This window comes from Perca fluviatilis, chromosome 13, assembly GCF_010015445.1.
Source record: "Perca fluviatilis chromosome 13, GENO_Pfluv_1.0, whole genome shotgun sequence".
Classification (NCBI taxonomy): domain Eukaryota; kingdom Metazoa; phylum Chordata; class Actinopteri; order Perciformes; family Percidae; genus Perca; species Perca fluviatilis.
In genome coordinates this window covers 35,126,110-35,146,963 of record NC_053124.1, presented here as the reverse complement: position 1 = coordinate 35,146,963, position 20,854 = coordinate 35,126,110, and the positions used below count along the sequence as shown (strand labels likewise).

Here is a 20,854-nt window from a genome sequence, read left to right as displayed (position 1 = left end):
GCGCAGCCACTCACCAGAGTGTCTTGCAGCTCGTTGCCCTCGGCAACAAGTAAAAAAGTCTCTTTTTTAGTCACCCTTTGTTTACAGAAGCGGATTAGTCTAATTCTCCACCCTTCTTCTGTGATTCTACCAGGAAACTATCTCCCAGGCCATTATTCTCTGGAGACATCGGTCAACACAAGAAGGAAATCACTAGTGTAGTTTGTGTCCATTCATTGTTTGGTTGGTGGGTCTGCTGGGATCCTAACGAGAACTCTTTGGGTGTTGAGAGAAAAGACTCATGTGCTGAACTGAGTTAAATGTATTAAGCTTAAGACATATTTTAGTTAACTTGTTGTTCTATTATCTGAGCAAATGCAATTATCGAATCGGGACTCAGTATCGGCAGATATTCAATATTTAAAAGATCGGGATCAGGAGTCAAAAAAGCTGACCGGGACATCCCAAAATATAATAAAGGAATGTAGTTTCTAGCTATAGTAAATGTCTTCCACAATTATACCAATAATACTAATAGAGGATTCCAACAGCGGGACCCAACAGTCTGACTGCAGCTGCTGATGTCTTAATTAAACAACACCAACGGTGCGTTCACTTGAAACTCGCCAGCCTCGTGGTGCATTCAAAGTTATTGTAAAATACCCTTTTCCCATCTGGTGGTTGTTTTTGTCGTTCAACAGCAGTTTACTGGTGAAATAAGTTATAGTTATAAGTTATAGTTATTACATTGTTATTAAATCTTTAATTTTGACCATATGGTCTTAGCAATAAACCAGCTTTAAGTTCTTTAAGGGCGCCGACTTTTCTTTAGTACCTTTCTTTTTTCTTATTTTTTTAACTTTATTAAAAAGTACCGGTTCAGGCACCGGCACCGTTTTATAAGTATCGCTTTAGCTCCGGTATCATAAAAAACCAAACCATACCCAACCCTAGTCTCAAGACAGTTAGGGTCACTTCTGCTGAGTCATGTTTCCCTGATAGACTCTGCTGAGTCATGTTTCCCTGTGTGTGTGTGTGTTTCAGAGTAAAGTATGGAACTTCAGACAGAAACTCGGAAGGAGGAAGATGGAGAGAGACGGAGGGAAGATGGAGAGAGACGCAGGGAGGAAGGAGAAAGACAGAGGGAGGAAGACAGAAAGAGACGGAGGGATGAAGATGGAGGACAGAAGTTGGGGAAGAGGAGAGCTGAGGAAGACGAAGACTCGCCCAACAAGAAGCTTCAGGTAATTATTTTATATTTATAGATTTGATTTATTTAATTGTATCAAAGAAATGATTCTTGTTTCCATTGTGGTCCTCAACACATAATGTCAGGACAAGACACTCAATGACATAACATAAAAACATCTTTCTTAAATAAATAAAAATAGAAACGATAACTTTCCCTTTGATCTATTCCACAACCCTCTCTAGTAACCAGACCTTGATGCTCTTTGTAAGAGTTCAGGCTGGAAATGACTTTAATATGACGATCTAACTTGTTCCACTGAACTGGCCCCATATAGGCAAAGGTTCCTTTCCCTAACACAGTCTTAAATCTATTTTTTTAAGGACACAGGTCAGATATGCTGCCACGCGTGTAAATATTGTGTGTGTCCTTTACCTTAGTTATAAGACACGACAAAAAATTGGGACACTACTAAACAATATTTTATGGATCATGGTCAGTAACACGAGACTCCACATGGAGCCAGTTGAGCTCAACAAATTGTGACCTACCTATATGAGACCTAAGGCCCAAGTTCAGAATTACTCTTATAAATTTATGTGCTGTTTGCAGCCTCCCTTTGAGTCTATTTGTTAGGCCTTCAAACCAGGAGGTACACGCAAATTCATAATGATTTAAAATTAAGGCGTTGGCTAAGATCATTGTTGACCGTTCTAAAAATTTAGAGTTTCTGTTTAAAAGCTTAGTGAGCCCCGTGACTTTACTCAAAACCTTGTTGGCCATATTCCTGCCATCCAAGTTGTTTTCTAGGAGTATTCCAAGTATCTATTCAATCTGTACTTTGAACCGAACAAGATGGCCTCTGTCTTACCAAAATGTAGTGACAGCATATTGTCAATCAGCCAGTCTTTTACAGAAGATAGCTCTGAGCTCAGGGTACTCTCTAGTGTGGATTGTTGTTTATGAGACATTAAAAGTGCCGAGTCATCAGAGTACAGAAATAGTTCACATGAACAGAAGTCTGCCATATCATTAATGTATGTTAAAAATAAGGGTGGCCCGAGGATACTTCCTTGTGGAACGCTGCGTTCAACTACACGAGGGTCAGACAGTACTCCCCCTAAGACCACCAGCTGTTCCCTCCCTGATAGGTAAGACCTAAACCACCCACAGGTGGAGCTGTCTGCCCCCAAGGCCTCAAGTTTGGCAATCAGTCTGTCATGACTCACCTTATCAAATGCTTTTTGAAGATCCAATGACACCATTCTGCAGAGATTTCCATTATCTACTTCCCTGCATATGGTGTCGGATAAATACAGTAGGCAATTCAATTCAATTTTATTTATAGTATCAAATCATAACATAAGTTATCTCGAGACACTTTACAGATAGAGTAGGTCTAGACCACACTCTATAATTTACAAAGCTCCAACAATTCCAGTAATTCCCTCAAGAGCAAGCAGTGCGACAGTGGCGAGGAAAAACTCCCTCTTGGGAAGAAACCTCGGACAGACCCAGGCTCTTGGTAGGCGGTGTCTGACGAGCCGGTTGGGGGTGTGATGAACAGTGGCGATAGTAGTCACATTAATAATGGAACAGTGACTGGATGTAGCGGGAAGCTGCAGGGTTCAGCAGGACGCTGCATGACATTGCAGGGCATCGCTGAGCTCAGCAGGGAGTGCAGCAGGACCACGGCGACAGCTGCAACCAGGGTCTTGGTGCCAACGTTCTCCAAGGAAATACGCTGGGGGAAAAAAGCATAAGGACTCCGGGGAGTAAACTCCCCAGAAGCTAGGATTCTGTAGAATGTGACTTCCTGAATCCAGATTGGAATTTAAAAATGAAGTTGTTTTTATTCATGTATTCATTAAATTGCTCATTGACCAACTTTTCAAAATGTTTTGAGACACAAAATAGAGACTGGGCTGTAGTTACCAGGATCATGGCTGTTCCCCTTTTTAAAAAGGAGAACTACCTTGTTCCTCTTGAGGTTGTTGGGGAAAACACCAGATTCAAGAGACTGGTTAAAAATATGGGAGATGTAAGGGGCTATTTGGGCAGCGGCATCTCGTAAAACCGAGGGGATAACCCATCTAACCCAGGGCCCTTAGAGCAGTCTAGCCCAACCTCAACCTTCTGTAAGGAAAATTAGTTGGGCAGCGCTCCAAGTTTATTATTGAATGATTTCACCCTATCGATGCTAAATAACCCAGAGGAAGGATGACGATTTGAGACCAGCTTTTCTGCTATAGAAGTGAAGTAAATATTAAAATGATTAGCAACATCTTTCTTATTGAAATTCAGGAAACCCTTAATTATTAGTCCCATGTTTCTTGGGTTCTTAGCATTTGTCTTAGCGGCCCCTAATTCTTTTAAGGTCTTCCACAACGGTTTTGGGTTATATTATTTGATACATCATTCTTATGGTGGGTTGATTTTGTGTCTCTAATAAGGTCCTGAGTCTTATTTCTTGCTTGCTTATATAAAATAAAATCATCATGATTTTTAGTTCTATGTAAAGTTTTAAGGGCTTTTCCCCTGGTTTTAATAGCATCATGTATAACTTCGTTAAACCGCGCACTAGAACGCTGTTTAACTCTGATGTGTCTGAGAGGGGTCACCTTGTTGATGATTTTTAATAATCTGTCTGACCATGCTATGTTAACACATGAACAATTTACCACCGGGGACCAATCCACCTCATCAACCAGCCTCTTGAAAGTTTCCTGGGAGATATATTATATTAAAAAAAAAAATTGGGGTGTTCTAAAACTTTTGACCGGTATATCTCTCGATATACACATACACACACAACCGGTCAAAAGTTTTAGAACACACCAATTTTATATATATTATATATAATTTTTTATATATATCTCGATATACACATACACACACAACCGGTCAAAAGTTTTAGAACACCCCAATTTTTATATATATTATATATATAATTTTTATATATATATATATCTCGATATACACATACACACACACATACACACACAACCGGTCAAAAGTTTTAGAACACCCCAATTTTTTTTGTTTTTTATTAAAATTTTAGCAGGTCAAGTCCAACGAATAGCTTGAAATGGTACAAAGGTAAGTGGTGAACTGCCTGAGGTTAAAAAAAAAATAAGGTTACCCAAAACTGAAAAATAATGTAATGTGTATGTAATGTAATTGGGGTGTTCTAAAACTTTTGACCAGTACTAGCCTCTCACGCAAGCTGTTGACTCTCAGAAACTTGTCTTGTGATTCTGTTGTGGCTTTGGGTCTGCCAGACCTCTTCCTGTCAGAGTTTCCCCCAGTTTCTAAGTGCCTTTTGATGGTGAAGAATACTGTACTCACTGACACCTTGACTTTCTTCGCAATTTCTCTGTAGGAAAGACCAACATTCTTAAGTGTTATGATGGTCTGTCTCTCTTCCATTGTTAATTGCCTTTTTCCCGAAATTTTTATGGCAACACACTACTTTCTGCAGTACAATACTGTTCAAATAATGCTCACGAGGGTATGGTACCACAGTCTGTTCCAACAATACTTTTATACAAACAGAGGGGCTGTAAGTAATCCAGACAAGTTGGAACACCTGTGGGAATTGGTAGCACCAACTTTCAAAGCTTGATCAACGTCCATTGCTGCAGAACAGCTTTACATTGTTAACCCATTTCTTGTTCCCTGAAAAAGGCCTTTTTGTAAAATTCTGAAATACATTATTTTTCATAATTATTATTTTTTTTAAACCTCAGGCAGTTCATCACTTACTTTTGTTCCATTTCAAGCTATTCATTGGACTTGAACTGCTAAAAAAAAAAAATTGGGGTGTTCCAAAACTTTTGACCGGTAGTGTATATACAGCGTTACTTCCCTAGGATTTATTATCAGGCGAAGTTATAGATGATAAGTTATTAATATATATTAATATATCTACTAGACGATGGACCACAGTGTGAAGGTGGCGACTCACTACAACAGTCTGCAGGAAGGTTAATGTTATTCATGATTTATATTAATATATATTTATATATCTACCAGACGATGGACCACAGTGTAAAGGTGGCAACTCACTACAACAGTCTGCAGGAAGGTTAATGTTATTCATGATTTATATTAATATATATTTATATATCTACCAGACGATGGACCACAGTGTGAAGGTGGCGACTCACTACAACAGTCTGCAGGAAGGTTAATGTTATTCATGATTTATATTAATATATATTAATATATATTTATATATCTACCAGACGATGGACAACAGTGTGAAGGTGGCGACTCACTACAACAGTCTGCAGGAAGGTTAATGTTATTCATGATTTATATTAATATATATTTATACATCTACCAGACGATGGACCACAGTGTGAAGGTGGCGACTCACTACAACAGTCTGCAGGAAGGTTAATGTTATTAATAATTTATATTAATATATATTAATAAATATTTATATATCTACCAGACGATGGACCACAGTGTGAAGGTGGCGACTCACTACAACAGTCTGCAGGAAGTCGGTCTGGCAGCGAGAAGTCGAAGCAGAATCTTCTTCATGAGGAACTTCAACAACTGGCTGAAGAGCGTCCTGATCGGTAATCTATGAATATACTCTTGCAGCACACATGAACAGATGTGCAATATTAGCTCACACATAAAATAGCACCCTCGTAAATCCTGCATAACATCGTCCCGCACCTACAGGACATCAGACTTACTTATTGATGCACAGCAGTGTCCATAAACTTAGTCCAATGAGGGGAGAAAGGAAAGTGTGATAGCTTTCCACGTTAACGCCTTTTCTCTCTCAACTACCGCACGCTGATACGTTACTAGTCCAGGAAGAGCGAGCTAATGCTGACAGGGAGAGAGAGAGACTGTATCACTAACAGCCAATCCAGTCTGCTCAAAGCCATGCTCTTTTTCACAAATAGGTTGCACGTAAGGGGGAAACCGTAGCTTCCACTTAAAGGGTCCTATCTTACACCCTGCGCAGCGCAAAGCCCGACGCAAGTGTCTTTGCTGGTTTAAGACCGACGCGGTTGTCAATTTCCCGTCCAGTGCCCGCGACTAGGAAAAGCGTGTGTCTGACAGGGTGGGGGGCGTCACGATGATGGGCACTACCCTAGAGTACAGGAACCATTCACAAACATTCAGACACTGTGGCCGAGGCCGCCGTACGAGGTGCCACCTGCTCATCAGATTAACATTCACACACATTCACACTCCCATGGTGCAGCATCGGGACCAGTTGGGGGTTCAGTGCCTTGCCCAAGGACACTATGGCTGAATCCCAATTCTCCCCCTTACCCCTTCGTCTTACCCCTAGCCCTTGTCCCTTGAACCAAGTGGCATGGGCTAGGGGTGAAAACATACCCCTATGAAATGGGACGCCACTTGGTTACGGTTATGTCACCATACAGTATTGATCACAAACTTCCAAGATGCCGTCTGCAAGTGTGTGTATGTCGATTGCATGGGTTTTTACAAGTGTCATATGCATGTATATATTTTATAGTTCTTTTATGTTCACTTTGGTGGTGCAGATGTTCTTATCTGTGTACTACTTTGTTTGTTTGGTTTGTTTGCAATACATATTTTTAAACACACTGCATGGTGTATTGTATATCTGTTTCAGGGTTAGGGTTCTTTGTTAATAAAAATCTGTCTTTATTGCCCAATAAAGTAAACATAACAGGCAAAAACGTATAAAAATACATTATGTTACAGAACCATTATCAACTATTAAAACCATAACTTACATGTCACACACACACACATAAAAAGGCACTCAAATGTATAAAACTCAAAAAAGACACAAGACCACAAAAAAACTACAGTTATTCAGAAATTCCAGACCCCAGTCTGATGCCTGTTAGCCAGTAACCTTTCCCTCCTGTATCCTAACCAACAACAATGTACAGGTACATGAACAGGAATGCATTACAAATGATTACAATAATACAGTACCACCAATACAATAATGAATGGCTACAAAATGAACGCATGACTCACTCCCGTAGTTGCTTTGCAGCATATTTTGATTTTAGAAACTTCTGCTCGTTTTCAGCCTGAAAGTGGATCAGCTGTTGGGTTTCCTCCTGCGTCCCTGTGTGATACAGGATGGTACGTGTTCCTCAGGTGTCCCTGTGTGATACAGGACGGTACATGTTCCTCAGGTGTCCCTGTGTGATACAGGACGGGACATGTTCCTCCTGCGTCCCTGTGTGATACAGGACGGTATATGTTCCTCCTGCGTCCCTGTGTGATACAGGACGGTATATGTTCCTCAGGTGTCCCTGTGTGATACAGGACGGTACATGTTCCTCTGGCGTCCCTGTGTGATACAGGATGGTACGTGTTCCTCAGGTGTCCCTGTGTGATACAGGACGGTACATGTTCCTCAGGTGTCCCTGTGTGATACAGGACGGTACATGTTCCTCAGGTGTCCCTGTGTGATACAGGACGGGACATGTTCCTCAGGTGTCCCTGTGTGATACAGGACGGTACATGTTCCTCTGGTGTCCCTGTGTGATACAGGACGGTACATGTTCCTCAGGTGTCCCTGTGTGATACAGGACGGGACATGTTCCTCAGGTGTCCCTGTGTGATACAGGACGGTACATGTTCCTCTGGTGTCCCTGTGTGATACAGGACGGTACATGTTCCTCTGGTGTCCCTGTGTGACACAGGGCGGTACATGTTCCTCTGGTGTCCCTGTGTGATACGGGACGGTACATGTTCCTCTGGTGTCCCTGTGTGATACAGGACGGTACATGTTCCTCTGGTGTCCCTGTGTGATACAGGACGGTACATGTTCCTCAGGTGTCCCTGTGTGATACAGGACGGTATATGTTCCTCAGGTGTCCCTGTGTGATACGGGACGGTACATGTTCCTCTGGTGTCCCTGTGTGATACGGGACGGTACATGTTCCTCTGGTGTCCCTGTGTGATACGGGACGGTACATGTTCCTCTGGTGTCCCTGTGTGATACGGGACGGGACGTGTTCCTCTGGTGTCCCTGTGTGATACAGGACGGGACGTGTTCCTCTGGTGTCCCTGTGTGATACAGGACGGGACGTGTTCCTCTGGTGTCCCTGTGTGATACAGGACGGGACGTGTTCCTCAGGTGTCCCTGTGTGATACAGGACGGGACGTGTTCCTCAGGTGTCCCTGTGTGATACAGGACGGTACATGTTCCTCAGGTGTCCCTGTGTGATACAGGACGGTACATGTTCCTCAGGTGTCCCTGTGTGATACAGGACGGTATATGTTCCTCTGGTGTCCCTGTGTGATACAGGACGGTACATGTTCCTCTGGTGTCCCTGTGTGATACGGGACGGTACATGTTCCTCTGGTGTCCCTGTGTGATACGGGACGGTACATGTTCCTCTGGTGTCCCTGTGTGATACGGGACGGTACATGTTCCTCTGGTGTCCCTGTGTGATACAGGACGGTACGTGTTCCTCTGGTGTCCCTGTGTGATACAGGACGGGACGTGTTCCTCTGGTGTCCCTGTGTGATACAGGACGGGACGTGTTCCTCTGGTGTCCCTGTGTGATACAGGACGGGACGTGTTCCTCTGGTGTCCCTGTGTGATACAGGACGGGACGTGTTCCTCTGGTGTCCCTGTGTGATACAGGACAGTACGTGTTCCTCAGGTGTCCCTGTGTGATACAGGACGGGACATGTTCCTCAGGTGTCCCTGTGTGATACAGGACGGGACATGTTCCTCTGGTGTCTCTGTGTGATACAGGACGGTACATGTTCCTCTGGTGTCCCTGTGTGATACAGGACGGTACATGTTCCTCAGGTGTCCCTGTGTGATACAGGACGGTACATGTTCCCCAGGTGTCCCTGTGTGATACAGGATGGTACATGTTCCTCAGGTGTCCCTGTGTGATACAGGATGGTACATGTTCCTCAGGTGTCCCTGTGTGATACAGGACGGTATATGTTCCTCAGGTGTCCCTGTGTGATACAGGACGGTATATGTTCCTCAGGTGTCCCTGTGTGATACGGGACGGTATATGTTCCTCTGGTGTCCCTGTGTGATATAGGACGGTACATGTTCCTCTGGTGTCCCTGTGTGATACGGGACGGTACATGTTCCTCTGGTGTCCCTGTGTGATACGGGACGGTACATGTTCCTCAGGTGTCCCTGTGTGATACGGGACGGTATATGTTCCTCTGGTGTCCCTGTGTGATATAGGACGGTACATGTTCCTCTGGTGTCCCTGTGTGATATAGGACGGTACATGTTCCTCAGGTGTCCCTGTGTGATACAGGACGGTACATGTTCCTCTGGTGTCCCTGTGTGATACAGGACGGTACATGTTCCTCAGGTGTCCCTGTGTGATACAGGACGGTACATGTTCCTCTGGTGTCCCTGTGTGATACAGGACGGTACATGTTCCTCTGGCGTCCCTGTGTGATACAGGACGGTACATGTTCCTCTGGCGTCCCTGTGTGATACAGGACGGTACATGTTCCTCTGGTGTCCCTGTGTGATACAGGACGGTACATGTTCCTCTGGCGTCCCTGTGTGATACAGGACGGTACATGTTCCTCTGGCGTCCCTGTGTGATACAGGACGGTACATGTTCCTCTGGCGTCCCTGTGTGATACAGGACGGTACATGTTCCTCAGGTGTCCCTGTGTGATACAGGACGGTACATGTTCCTCAGGTGTCCCTGTGTGATACAGGACGGGACATGTTCCTCTGGTGTCCCTGTGTGATACAGGACGGGACATGTTCCTCTGGTGTCCCTGTGTGATACAGGATGGTACATGTTCCTCTGGTGTCCCTGTGTGATACAGGACGGTATATGTTCCTCTGGTGTCCCTGTGATACGAGGACGGTACATGTTCCTCTGGTGTCCCTGTGTGATACAGGACGGTACATGTTCCTCTGGTGTCCCTGTGTGATACAGGACGGTACATGTTCCTCTGGTGTCCCTGTGTGATACAGGACGGTATATGTTCCTCTGGTGTCCCTGTGTGATACAGGACGGTATATGTTCCTCAGGTGTCCCTGTGTGATACAGGACGGTACATGTTCCTCTGGTGTCCCTGTGTGATACAGGACGGTACATGTTCCTCAGGTGTCCCTGTGTGATACAGGACGGTACATGTTCCTCAGGTGTCCCTGTGTGATACAGGACGGTACATGTTCCTCTGGTGTCCCTGTGTGATACAGGACGGTACATGTTCCTCTGGTGTCCCTGTGTGATACAGGACGGTATATGTTCCTCTGGTGTCCCTGTGTGATACAGGACGGGACATGTTCCTCTGGTGTCCCTGTGTGATACAGGACGGTAGACAACACTGTAGACATGCACGGAGTCCTTTCAAGGCAGAGAAATGCGGGACTGTTGTGCAAATAAGCAATGTAGCGTTAACGTCACTGTTAGCATAGCAAGCTAGCGATTTAAAAAAATCAATTTACAATTAATTTGATATAGTTCAATTACAAATATAGTTGCAAATATGTATGTACAGGACTGTGTAGAGCACAAAACAAGACTTTCCTAATTTTTAAATCCATTCCTTAAGCCGAGAATACTTACATTTTTGGGTCTCTCTGGTCGACCTGGCAGCCATGTTCTTTGTTGCGCAACGTATCTGGATACCCCTGGCTGGCCAAGTAAGGCTGAATCCCAATCCTCCCCTTATCCCTTCCCCTTAACCCTTGTTATGCACGTTCACGTGAGAGATGGTGCTGTCCCAATACCTGTCTCGATCGAGGGATAGGGCATAGGGGAAGGGCCAGATGTCCTTTCTGACCAAGCAAGGACACGAACACGTGTCTTTTTTGAGTTTTATACATTTGACTGCCTTTTTGTGTGTGTGTGTGTGTGTGTGTGTGTGTGTGTGTGTGTGTGTGTGTGTGTGTGTGTGTGTGTGTGTGACATGTAAGTTATGGTTTTAATAGTTGATAATGGTTCTGTAACATAATGTATTTTTATATAATGTTTTTGCCTGTTGTGTTTACTTTATTGGGCAATAAAGACAGATTTTATTAACAAAGAAAGTGTTGTGAACATCAATGACATTCAACAGTGATAACTGAAACAGATATACAACACATCATGTAGTGTGTTTAAAAATATGTATTGCAAACAAACCTAAGTAGTACACAGATAAGAACATCTGCACCACCAAAGTGAACATAAAAGAACTATAAAATATATACATGCATATGACACTTGTAAAAACCCATGCAATCGACATACACACACTTGCAGACGGCATCTTGGAAGTTTGTGATCAATACTGTATGGTGACATAACCGTAACCAAGTGGCGTCCCATTTCATAGGGGTATGTTTTCACCCCTAGCCCATGCCACTTGGTTCAAGGGACAAGGGCTAGGGGTAAGACGAAGGGCTAGGGGTAAGGGGGAGAATTGGGATTCAGCCTAAGCTCGCGTCCTTGCTTGGTCAGAAGGGACATCTGGCCCTTCCCCTATGCCCTTCCCCTCCATCAAGACAAGTATTGCGACAGCACTATCTCTCACGTGAACGCGCACAACAAGGGTTAAGGGGAAGGGGAAGGGATTCAGCCTATGACTTGACGACCGCTCTACCACCTGAGCCAAACCACATCAAACATCTGTACAAACCTGCTTTTTTCACATCAAAAACATTTCTAAACTTTGCCCCTTCCTAAGTTTTTCTGACGCAGAAAAACTCATCCACGCATTAATCTCCTCCAGGCTTGATTACTGTAACAGTCTGCTCATCGGTATACCAAATAAAAACCTTCAGAAACTACAATTCATTCAGAACTGTGCTGCCCGAACTCTGATGAAAGCTTGCAAATACGACCACATCACTCCCATTCTTCAGAACCTTCATTGGCTACCCATAACCTCAAGAATTCCATACAAGATTGCCCTCATCACCCACCATTGCATCTACAACAACGCCCCGCAATACCTCAAAGACCTCAATATCCCTCACACATCCACCCGTAACCTCCGGTCCCAAAGTACAAACCTCCTCTATCAGCCCCGCTCAAGACTCCGCACCATGGGAGATCGAGCTTTCTCCATCGCTGCTCCTTGCATCTGGAATTCCCTCCCTGAACATCTGAGAAAACCCCAGTCTGTGGACACCTTTAAAAAAGAGCTTAAAACTGTTTTGTTCAGGCAGGCGTTCTTAAGTTGTCCTTAGGCTTTGCAGATATTATTTTTTTTTTTGCACTACACTGCTCTTTTAGCTGTTTTTATGCGTATTTTACATATGTATTTTTGTTTTTATTGTAATGCGTTTTAATGTGGTTTCTGTAGCACTTTGAGATTCTTTTATGAAAAGTGCTTTACAAATAAAATGTATTATTATTATGAGCCACAGAGATTTGAGTTGATGTAAATAGACATCAGTGTTTCGGTCATTAGAAGATGACCATTACCAGTGTGTATTGTGTTTGAGGCATCAGCAGTCCTGAGCTGACGCCTGGTGGGGTTCGGGCTGAGTGCAAACAGTCAAGTCAGCTAACAAGCGTAAGAGACTCCTCTGGAGGGCCGGTTTCATAGCCCCCCTGCGATACATCAACCAATGTGTCCCCTAGACACTTAACCCCTAGTTCCTCCAGAGGTGTGTTACCTCTGACATATATAGCAATTGTAAGTCGCTTTGGATAAAAGCGTCAGCTAAATGACATGTAATGTAATGTAAACGAAGGCAGTGACTCTATTGTTCATAGTTTGAACAGCTTCTCAGCAGGACAGCCACAGCTCTGGATATCGACCGTCCTGAAAGGTGCGCTCCACACTGGTGCAGGTACTCTGAAAGAGAAGGACCGTCCTGCTTGATTTTAAAGACCTTGTATATACATAATAAGTTTCACACACAAGTGGTTTAGATCCCATCTGAGGGAGCAGGTGGCCTGTGGGCTGCTCCCTCCGGTGGATCGAGCCCTCTCTCCTCTATTTCTCCCCCAGCTCAGTGCTTGGCAAGGCTGCCTGCCCAAAGCAAAGTTTGTGCGGGCTTGCATCCTTACTTGGCTCTAAGGGGTATATAGCCCTTCCCCTTAGTTCAGGATCCTCAGTCATCTCAGTGCTTGGCTGATTTGTGCGGCCTCAGAAGAGCAATGCCGCTGTCGTGTGGATATGCTCTTTGAGCACATTCAGAGCCTTGCCCTTTGCTTGAACAGAAATAAATATATAAAAATTAAAACCGAGCTCCAGCCTTCTCAGGTGTCTGGGCATTGTTCTGGATCCAAGGAGGGCCAGCATAGCAAAGGCGTGCGCTAGGACCAGCCGGTCTCGACAGGTTGGGGTGCGGGGTCGATGGGAACAGCCTCTGGGTGACTCGGCATATCACCGCCTTGGGGCTGAGAGCTGTTCACCTAGCTCTTTGACAGTCCCTGCCCAGACTGTGAGGTCATCACGTCATTGTCAGGATCAACAGCACAGTGGTGGCAGCCTACGTGCTAACTGGTAACCAAGCTGTAGCTGTGGGCACATCCCCTCTTCTGCTCCCTCAGAGTGGTGCATGGACCTGCCCCTTGCCAGAGGGCTCAGTGGTGGCTTGGCCCCTGAAGAGGACGGCCTCCTAGCTTTGGGCTTGCCAGAGACAGTGGTGAGGATGATGCAGGAGGCCGGTGCCCCTTCCAAAAACTATGGCGGCCCACTCGTCAACAACAGCCGTTGGGAGGGTTAATACCACATGGTACAAGCTCCCTCCTCGGCGATGGGATGGCACAGGACATCCTGTCCGTACACATGGAGTATGTAACTGTGTGGAGAGATAGTCTAGATATGATAGAGAACCAAGGTTACCCTTTAGCTGAACGTTGCAGTGTTTGTGTGATTGACAGGTGAGATCCTGGAGCAGGTGAGGGGGGCGGGGCCTCAGCAGGTGTCTGTGTTGGACCTCGGCTGTGGGAAAGGAGGCGACCTGCTGAAGTGGAGGAGAGGAGGAATCAACCACCTTGTCTGTGCAGGTAATTGGTTATTAATCATCAGATAATAATGCTCTGCAGACATTTAATGTAGCACTAAACCTCTTTTTGCAGGTAATTGGTTATTATATATTCTTACATTTCTTTAGAAGCTACTGTTAACAGTTTGAGAATTAGTTTTAATGTTTGTAATGCTCTGCAGACATTGTTTTACTAAACAGTCCGCTAAATTCTGCAGATTTTATTCTGAATGACCGCTGAAAACTGTTCAAGATTCTGTTTGGGTCCATTGTTACGTCACATTTCTTCAGACTCTCCAGTCGAAAACAAGAGTCTCAGAATTAGTTTTAATGTCAACACTCCAGTACTGTAACTAAGTACATGTACTCCAGTATAGGGCTGAAACGATTCCTCGAATAACTCGAATAATTCGATTACAAAAAATCCTCGATGCAAAATGACTTGCCTCGAAGCTTCGTTAAATCGCACAGACGCGGCTCAGCCTGCTGCATGGGCGACACATGCCAGAGCGTAAATAGCGAGGGGCTAAGAGAAGAGACAGGCCGGAGAAAATGACAGAAAGTGTCCAAAGTTTGGAATCAGTTCCAACGTAATTAAAACTAAAACTCTGTGCAGTGTGTCTACTGCAAAATCAAACTAGCTTACCACGATAATAGCACAATGTCTAACTTAATCATCCGTTCCACGAAGAGGACCGACTAAAGTAAATCAGAGTCGTATGGACGATGAAACTACACCAAACACAACAACTACCAAAAACAAAGACAAGAAAATACGTAGTGGTGACCACGATCTGATGAGCCGACGCGTTGACTATCCCTTCGGATAAACAGCTGATTGTTGCGCATCTCTCTCTCTCTCTCTCTCTCTCTCTCTCTCTCTCTCTCTCTCTCTCTCTCTCTCTCTGGAGAAACAGCTGATCAATGATCTACTAGCACAGTGGTTCTCAAACTTTTTCGGTCATTCCCCACTTTGGACAAGGGGGAATTGTCAAGCCCCAACTGCCCCCATCGCCCCAACACAATGCTAATGAAATACGCAACAAGCTTAAAATGTTCTAATTTATTGAAGTAACAAGTTGTATCGAAATGCAAATAACTATCTACATCAAATAACAGCAAGTTCAAAAATAAAGAAAATAAAAGTGCAGCTGTGTCAAAATTTGTATCAAGTTCAAAAATAGAAAAGAAATAAAAGTGCCACTTTGCAATCTGTTAAAAAAAGGAACAGAAATCCATTTGGCAAGAAAGGTCTATTCTCCCTGTATTAGTGGCTGCAATGAGCCTGTTTTGCATTGCACAATTTCGGGGGTGATCGGTCTAATAAGCTATAAGGACGGTTTGCTCTCACACGCGCTGCATTTATAGTCACACACACACACACACACACACATACACTCTCTAGTCTAGTGGAGGCGGGTATGTCTGCAGCCTGGAGCGTCCTAAGCTGTCCTGTATCATGCCTAGGCTTATCCAACGGTAAATTCAGAGGGTCAAAAATACGAAATCAAATTATTTTCCAGATTGAGTCACGGGTAAAATGGGCGTCAGTTTGGTTTGAAATGTGCTGGACAGAGACGCATTTGGAAGTACATTTCCAGAAGTGCTGGGTACAATGACGCATTCATTATTTTTTTTTTTCTCTTTCACGCAGGTCATGTTTGAAAGACGCTGTCCTGTAGCTTACTAATGAATAAAAACGTGGTTTAATGTACGTAAACAATGATCAGTGATTACCAAATTTCTCTCTCATATTGCTCCTCATAACCACTGAAAACTTTCAGAAAATCGAACCCAAAGTCCAATTATTATGGACGTTATCTGACATCTGAGGCGTTTCTGCTTCACATTTTCAGCAGGGCAGTGGAGCGGCTGTGGGTTGACTCCCAACGGTTCTCATGGGCTTTATAACGTGGTTTAATGTACCAAAACAACGATCAATCAGCACATTTCTGGTTAGATTTTTTTGACAGTTTTCAGTGGTTATGTAGCCTGGATGCCAGCCGAACTTAGCCCCGCCCACAAAATTCGAGGTCGGGAAGTTCGGTCTGGACTCGCTCCGTTGAGAAGCAATTATTGCCCGAACAGGATCTGTTCGGACCAATCAGATTGTCGGACAGATGATCAACAGTAACAGAATCAATCACGTCACCAAAGAACGCTTGGGTTGAATTTGTTTACATCAGGTGGCTGCCGCTGGAGAACTGAGATGTGTAGATTCCTCCATCGTGTCTGTTACAGACGATATCGACAGCGCATTCATTTTAAAATCCTCATTGGAGGAACCTCAACAACTGCCCGAAAGCATGGTAGCGTTATATGGTGGAGCGAGATAGAGAGAGACTGGAGAGAGAGAGCGTTATATGGTGGAGAGAGACTGAAGAGAGAGAGAGCATTATATGGTGGAGAGAGATAGAGAGAGACTGAAGAGAGAGAGCGTTATATGGTGGAGAGAGATAGAGAGAGACTGAAGAGAGAGAGCGTTATATGGTGGAGAGAGATAGAGACTGGAGAGAGAGAGAGAGTTATATGGTGGAGAGACATAGAGAGAGACTGGAGAGAGAGAGCGTTATATGGTGGAGAGACATAGAGAGCGACTGAAGAGAGATAGAGAGAGTTATATGGTGGAGAGACATAGAGATAGACTGAAGAGAGAGAGAGAGAGTTATATGGTGGAGAGAGATAGAGACTGAAGAGAGAGAGCGTTATATGGTGGAGAGAGATAGAGAGAGACTGAAGAGAGAGAGCGTTATATGGTGAAGAGAGATAGAGACTGAAGAGAGAGAGCGTTATATGGTGGAGAGACATAAAGAGAGACTGAAGAGAGAGAGCGTTATATGGTGGAGAGAGATAGAGAGAGACTGGAGAGAGGGAGCGTTATGGTAGAGAGACATAGAGAGAGACTGAAGAGAGGGAGCGCCCAGCGGCGCTAGAACAAAGCCGTGAATCAGAGAAATAAAACGTGTTTTCGCCGATCCATCTGTAGAAACGCAACTGTAGCGAGCATGTCACTATCACTAACGTTATCTACATTTATATTTACACGCAACAAATGATATATCCAGCTTCTAAAAGTCGGAAGTTAGAACGAATGCATTGTGCAAAAAAAAAGGAAAATTTCCTCCCTTTTGGCGCGCCCCACCTGTCACGTCTCTATTCCCCACCAGTGGGGCGCGCCCCACACTTTGAGAACCGCTGTACTAGCATAAGTGTAACAGAGCTGTGTGACATTATAGTCAAATATATAAATGAAAATAGGTTGAGTATAACTAATATTTACATATAGGCCTACTGTATATACAGATCCCAGGTTGAAACTTGTAGTTCTGAAAGTTAAGTTGCACAACTTAAAGGGGTGATAGAATGCAGAACCGATTTTACCCTGTCATAGTTGAATAACGACAGTTCGGTGGGTAAATAGGACATATATAGAAGCTCAAAGTCCCACTGACACCCCTTTACTATGAAAATCTCATATTTTGAAACTGCCGCTGAAAACGGGCGAATCCCAACAAAGCTGAGTTGCTTACGCAAGCGTCTCAAAATCCGGAACCTTAAGAGAACAGTCACGCCCCAATATTTACATACACAACTGACCTGAGATCAGGTAGTACATTTACATAGGCTACACAACTGACCTGAGATCAGGTAGTACATTTACATAGGCTACACAACTGACCTGAGATCAGGTAGAACATTTACATAGGCTACACAACTGACCTGAGATCAGCTAGAACATTTACATAGGCTACACAACTGACCTGAGATCAGCTAGAACATTTACATAGGCTACACAACTGACCTGAGATCAGGTAGAACATTTACATAGGCTACACAACTGACCTGAGATCAGGTAGAACATTTACATAGGCTACACAACTGACCTGAGATCAGGTAGTCTTCTGAATCTAGCTAGGTCACGCAGATCTCTGCTATTCCATTACAAAATTCACTTCTGAAACTTTTTTATGCGAGAAATCAACCATATAAAGCTCAAATATGGGCCGCTTTACGAAAATGGATGGCTAATTGCAAATTTTCTCCGACTGTGTGTCTGAGTTTAGTGCCGGTGTTGGTGCTGTCTGGGTTGCTACATCGCCGCCCTGACCACAGTGTCAGCGAGCTTGTTACGCCCGCAATCTTTTACCGCAGCTCGCAGGTTCCAGTTAATCTTATAATGGGTATGTGTGTTGAGTTATTTAAACAAACAATCGGGGAAATAAACGCCTCTTGTCCGCGAGTCTCATTGATAGAGCCGCGGTGAGATGGAGTCCATCAATGAGAGCTAGCTAGCCTCCTCCTAACTCTGACATTCACAAAAATACATTCAATTGATATCCGAAATCGGACAAGTGTTAGCTAAGCTTTGTAAGACCTTGAGGAACCTGTAATATTCATGCCGTGACGAAATTCAAACTGTAAATATACTATAGTTATGCGAAAGTGAGCAAACTGCGATATTTCCCCATTGTAATGAATGGGACATATAGCAAGCAGCTGCTGGTCCTACAAAGACGCCTCGTGTTCATAAAAATGCCTTAAAATCAAAGTGGCGTGACGAAATTCAAACCGTAAATATATGATAGTTATGCGGCGGCTAGCCGCTGGAGCCCCGTGATGCAGTATCTACAAAGGGTGACTTTGCGCTGGGTATGGAGCCCAGCAGGCTGCCGCTTTCTCGTCAGACTGTGTGGAGCTCCTAAAGTCCGACACGTCTTACCAAATTTGCAATTAGCCATAAAATTTTGTAAAACGGCCCATATTTCAGCTTTATATAGTTGATTTCTCGCTTAAAAAAGTCTCAGAAGTGAATTTGGTAATGAAACATTGCAATGTCTGGAATATGAGATTCTGTCGCTTCTCTAATGTATGTGTATTGGGGATTCGCTCAACCAATCAGCGCGCGTCTCTAATATGTGCGTATGGCAAGTCGCTCAACCAATCAGCGTGCAGCTCATCTAAATATTCATGACCATACCATATTTGGAAGAAAAGCTCTTGTTACAAATAGGGCCGAAACACAGGGATGCATAAGGGCCAATAAAATATCAACCAGGCCATTTTCAGCCCAACCAATGTTACATACCCCATTAGGAGACCATAAGGAACTGTGTGAAATACCCTATATAATCATTCTATCACCCCTTTAATGTAATGTTTGTGTATGCTTAATGTATGGCTTAGTTTGAGGTTGATATCATTTGAAAAAAAATCTTTAAAAACAATGTAATATTCATATATATAAAAGTTTATTTTTTTGAGAGATGATATTGTAAGCAATATAGGCAATACAAATGTTTTTTCCGAAAATATAGCTTTTTCCCTAGTTTGGGTTGTTTAAAAACGCAAAAAAAAGATTATCCGATTAATCGATTAATCGATCGATAAAGTGCTAGATTAATCGATTACAAAAAGAATCGATAGCTGCAGCCCTAATCCAGTACTGTACTTCAGTCCAGATGTTGAGGTACTTGAGTCTTTTCTTTTCATGCCACTTTCTACTTCTACTCCTCTACATTCATCTGTTACAGCTTTAGTTACTAGTTACTTTAGTTACTCCACTACATTCATCTGTTACAGCTTTAATTACTAGTTACTTTAGTTACTCCGCTACATTCATCTGGTACAGCTTTAGTTACTAGTTACTTTAGTTACTCCGCTACATTCATCTGTTACAGCTTTAGTTACTAGTTACTTTAGTTACTCCACTACATTCATCTGTTACAGCTTTAGTTACTAGTTACTTTAGTTACTCCGCTACATTCATCTGTTACAGCTTTAGTTACTAGTTACTTTAGTTACTCCACTACATCCATCTGTTACAGCTTAAGTTACTAGTTACTTTAGTTACTAGTTACTTTAGTTACTCCACTACATTCATCTGTTACAGCTTAAGTTACTAGTTACTTTAGTTACTCCGCTACATTCATCTGTTACAGCTTTAGTTACTAGTTACTTTAGTTACTCCGCTACATTCATCTGTTCCAGCTTTAGTTACTAGTTACTTTAGTTACTCCGCTACATTCATCTGTTACAGCTTTAGTTACTAGTTACTTTAGTTACTCCACTACATTCATCTGTTACAGCTTTAGTTACTAGTTACTTTAGTTACTCCGCTACATTCATCTGTTACAGCTTAAGTTACTAGTTACTTTAGTTACTCCGCTACATTCATCTGTTACAGCTTTAGTTACTAGTTACTTTAGTTACTCCACTACATTCATCTGTTACAGCTTAAGTTACTAGTTACTTTAGTTACTCCGCTACATTCATCTGTTACAGCTTAAGTTACTAGTTACTTTAGTTACTAGTTACTTTAGTTACTCCACTACATTCATCTGTTACAGCTTAACTTACTAGTTACTTTAGTTACTCTGCTACATTCATCTGTTACAGCTTTAGTTACTAATTACTTTAGTTACTCCACTACATTCATCTGTTACAGCTTTAGTTACTAGTTACTTTAGTTACTCCGCTACATTCATCTGTTACAGCTTTATTACTAGTTACTTTAGTTACTCCGCTACATTCATCTGTTACAGCTTTAGTTACTAGTTACTTTAGTTACTCCGCTACATTCATCTGTTACAGCTTTAGTTACTAGTTACTTTAGTTACTCCTCTACATTCATCTGTTACAGCTTTAGTTACTAGTTACTTTAGTTACTCCGCTACATTCATCTGTTACAACTTTAGTTACTCCACTACATTCATTTGTTCCAGCTTTAGTTACTAGTTACTTTAGTTACTCCACTACATTCATCT

The 20,854-nt window shown here is 43.2% G+C and overlaps 1 protein-coding gene across 1 annotated transcript in view; it reads left to right on the top strand.

The window, feature by feature from the left end:
• The window catches only part of rnmt (RNA (guanine-7-) methyltransferase), a 33,706-nt gene that overhangs the window by 4,056 nt on the left and 8,796 nt on the right, over positions 1–20,854 (top strand). Inside the window, exons 2-4 of the mRNA XM_039820346.1 lie at positions 1,024–1,223; positions 5,628–5,757; positions 13,987–14,112. Of these exons, the coding sequence (XP_039676280.1) occupies positions 1,032–1,223; positions 5,628–5,757; positions 13,987–14,112 (448 nt within the window). The 5' untranslated portion in view covers positions 1,024–1,031. The remainder of the gene's footprint in view (positions 1–1,023; positions 1,224–5,627; positions 5,758–13,986; positions 14,113–20,854) is intronic.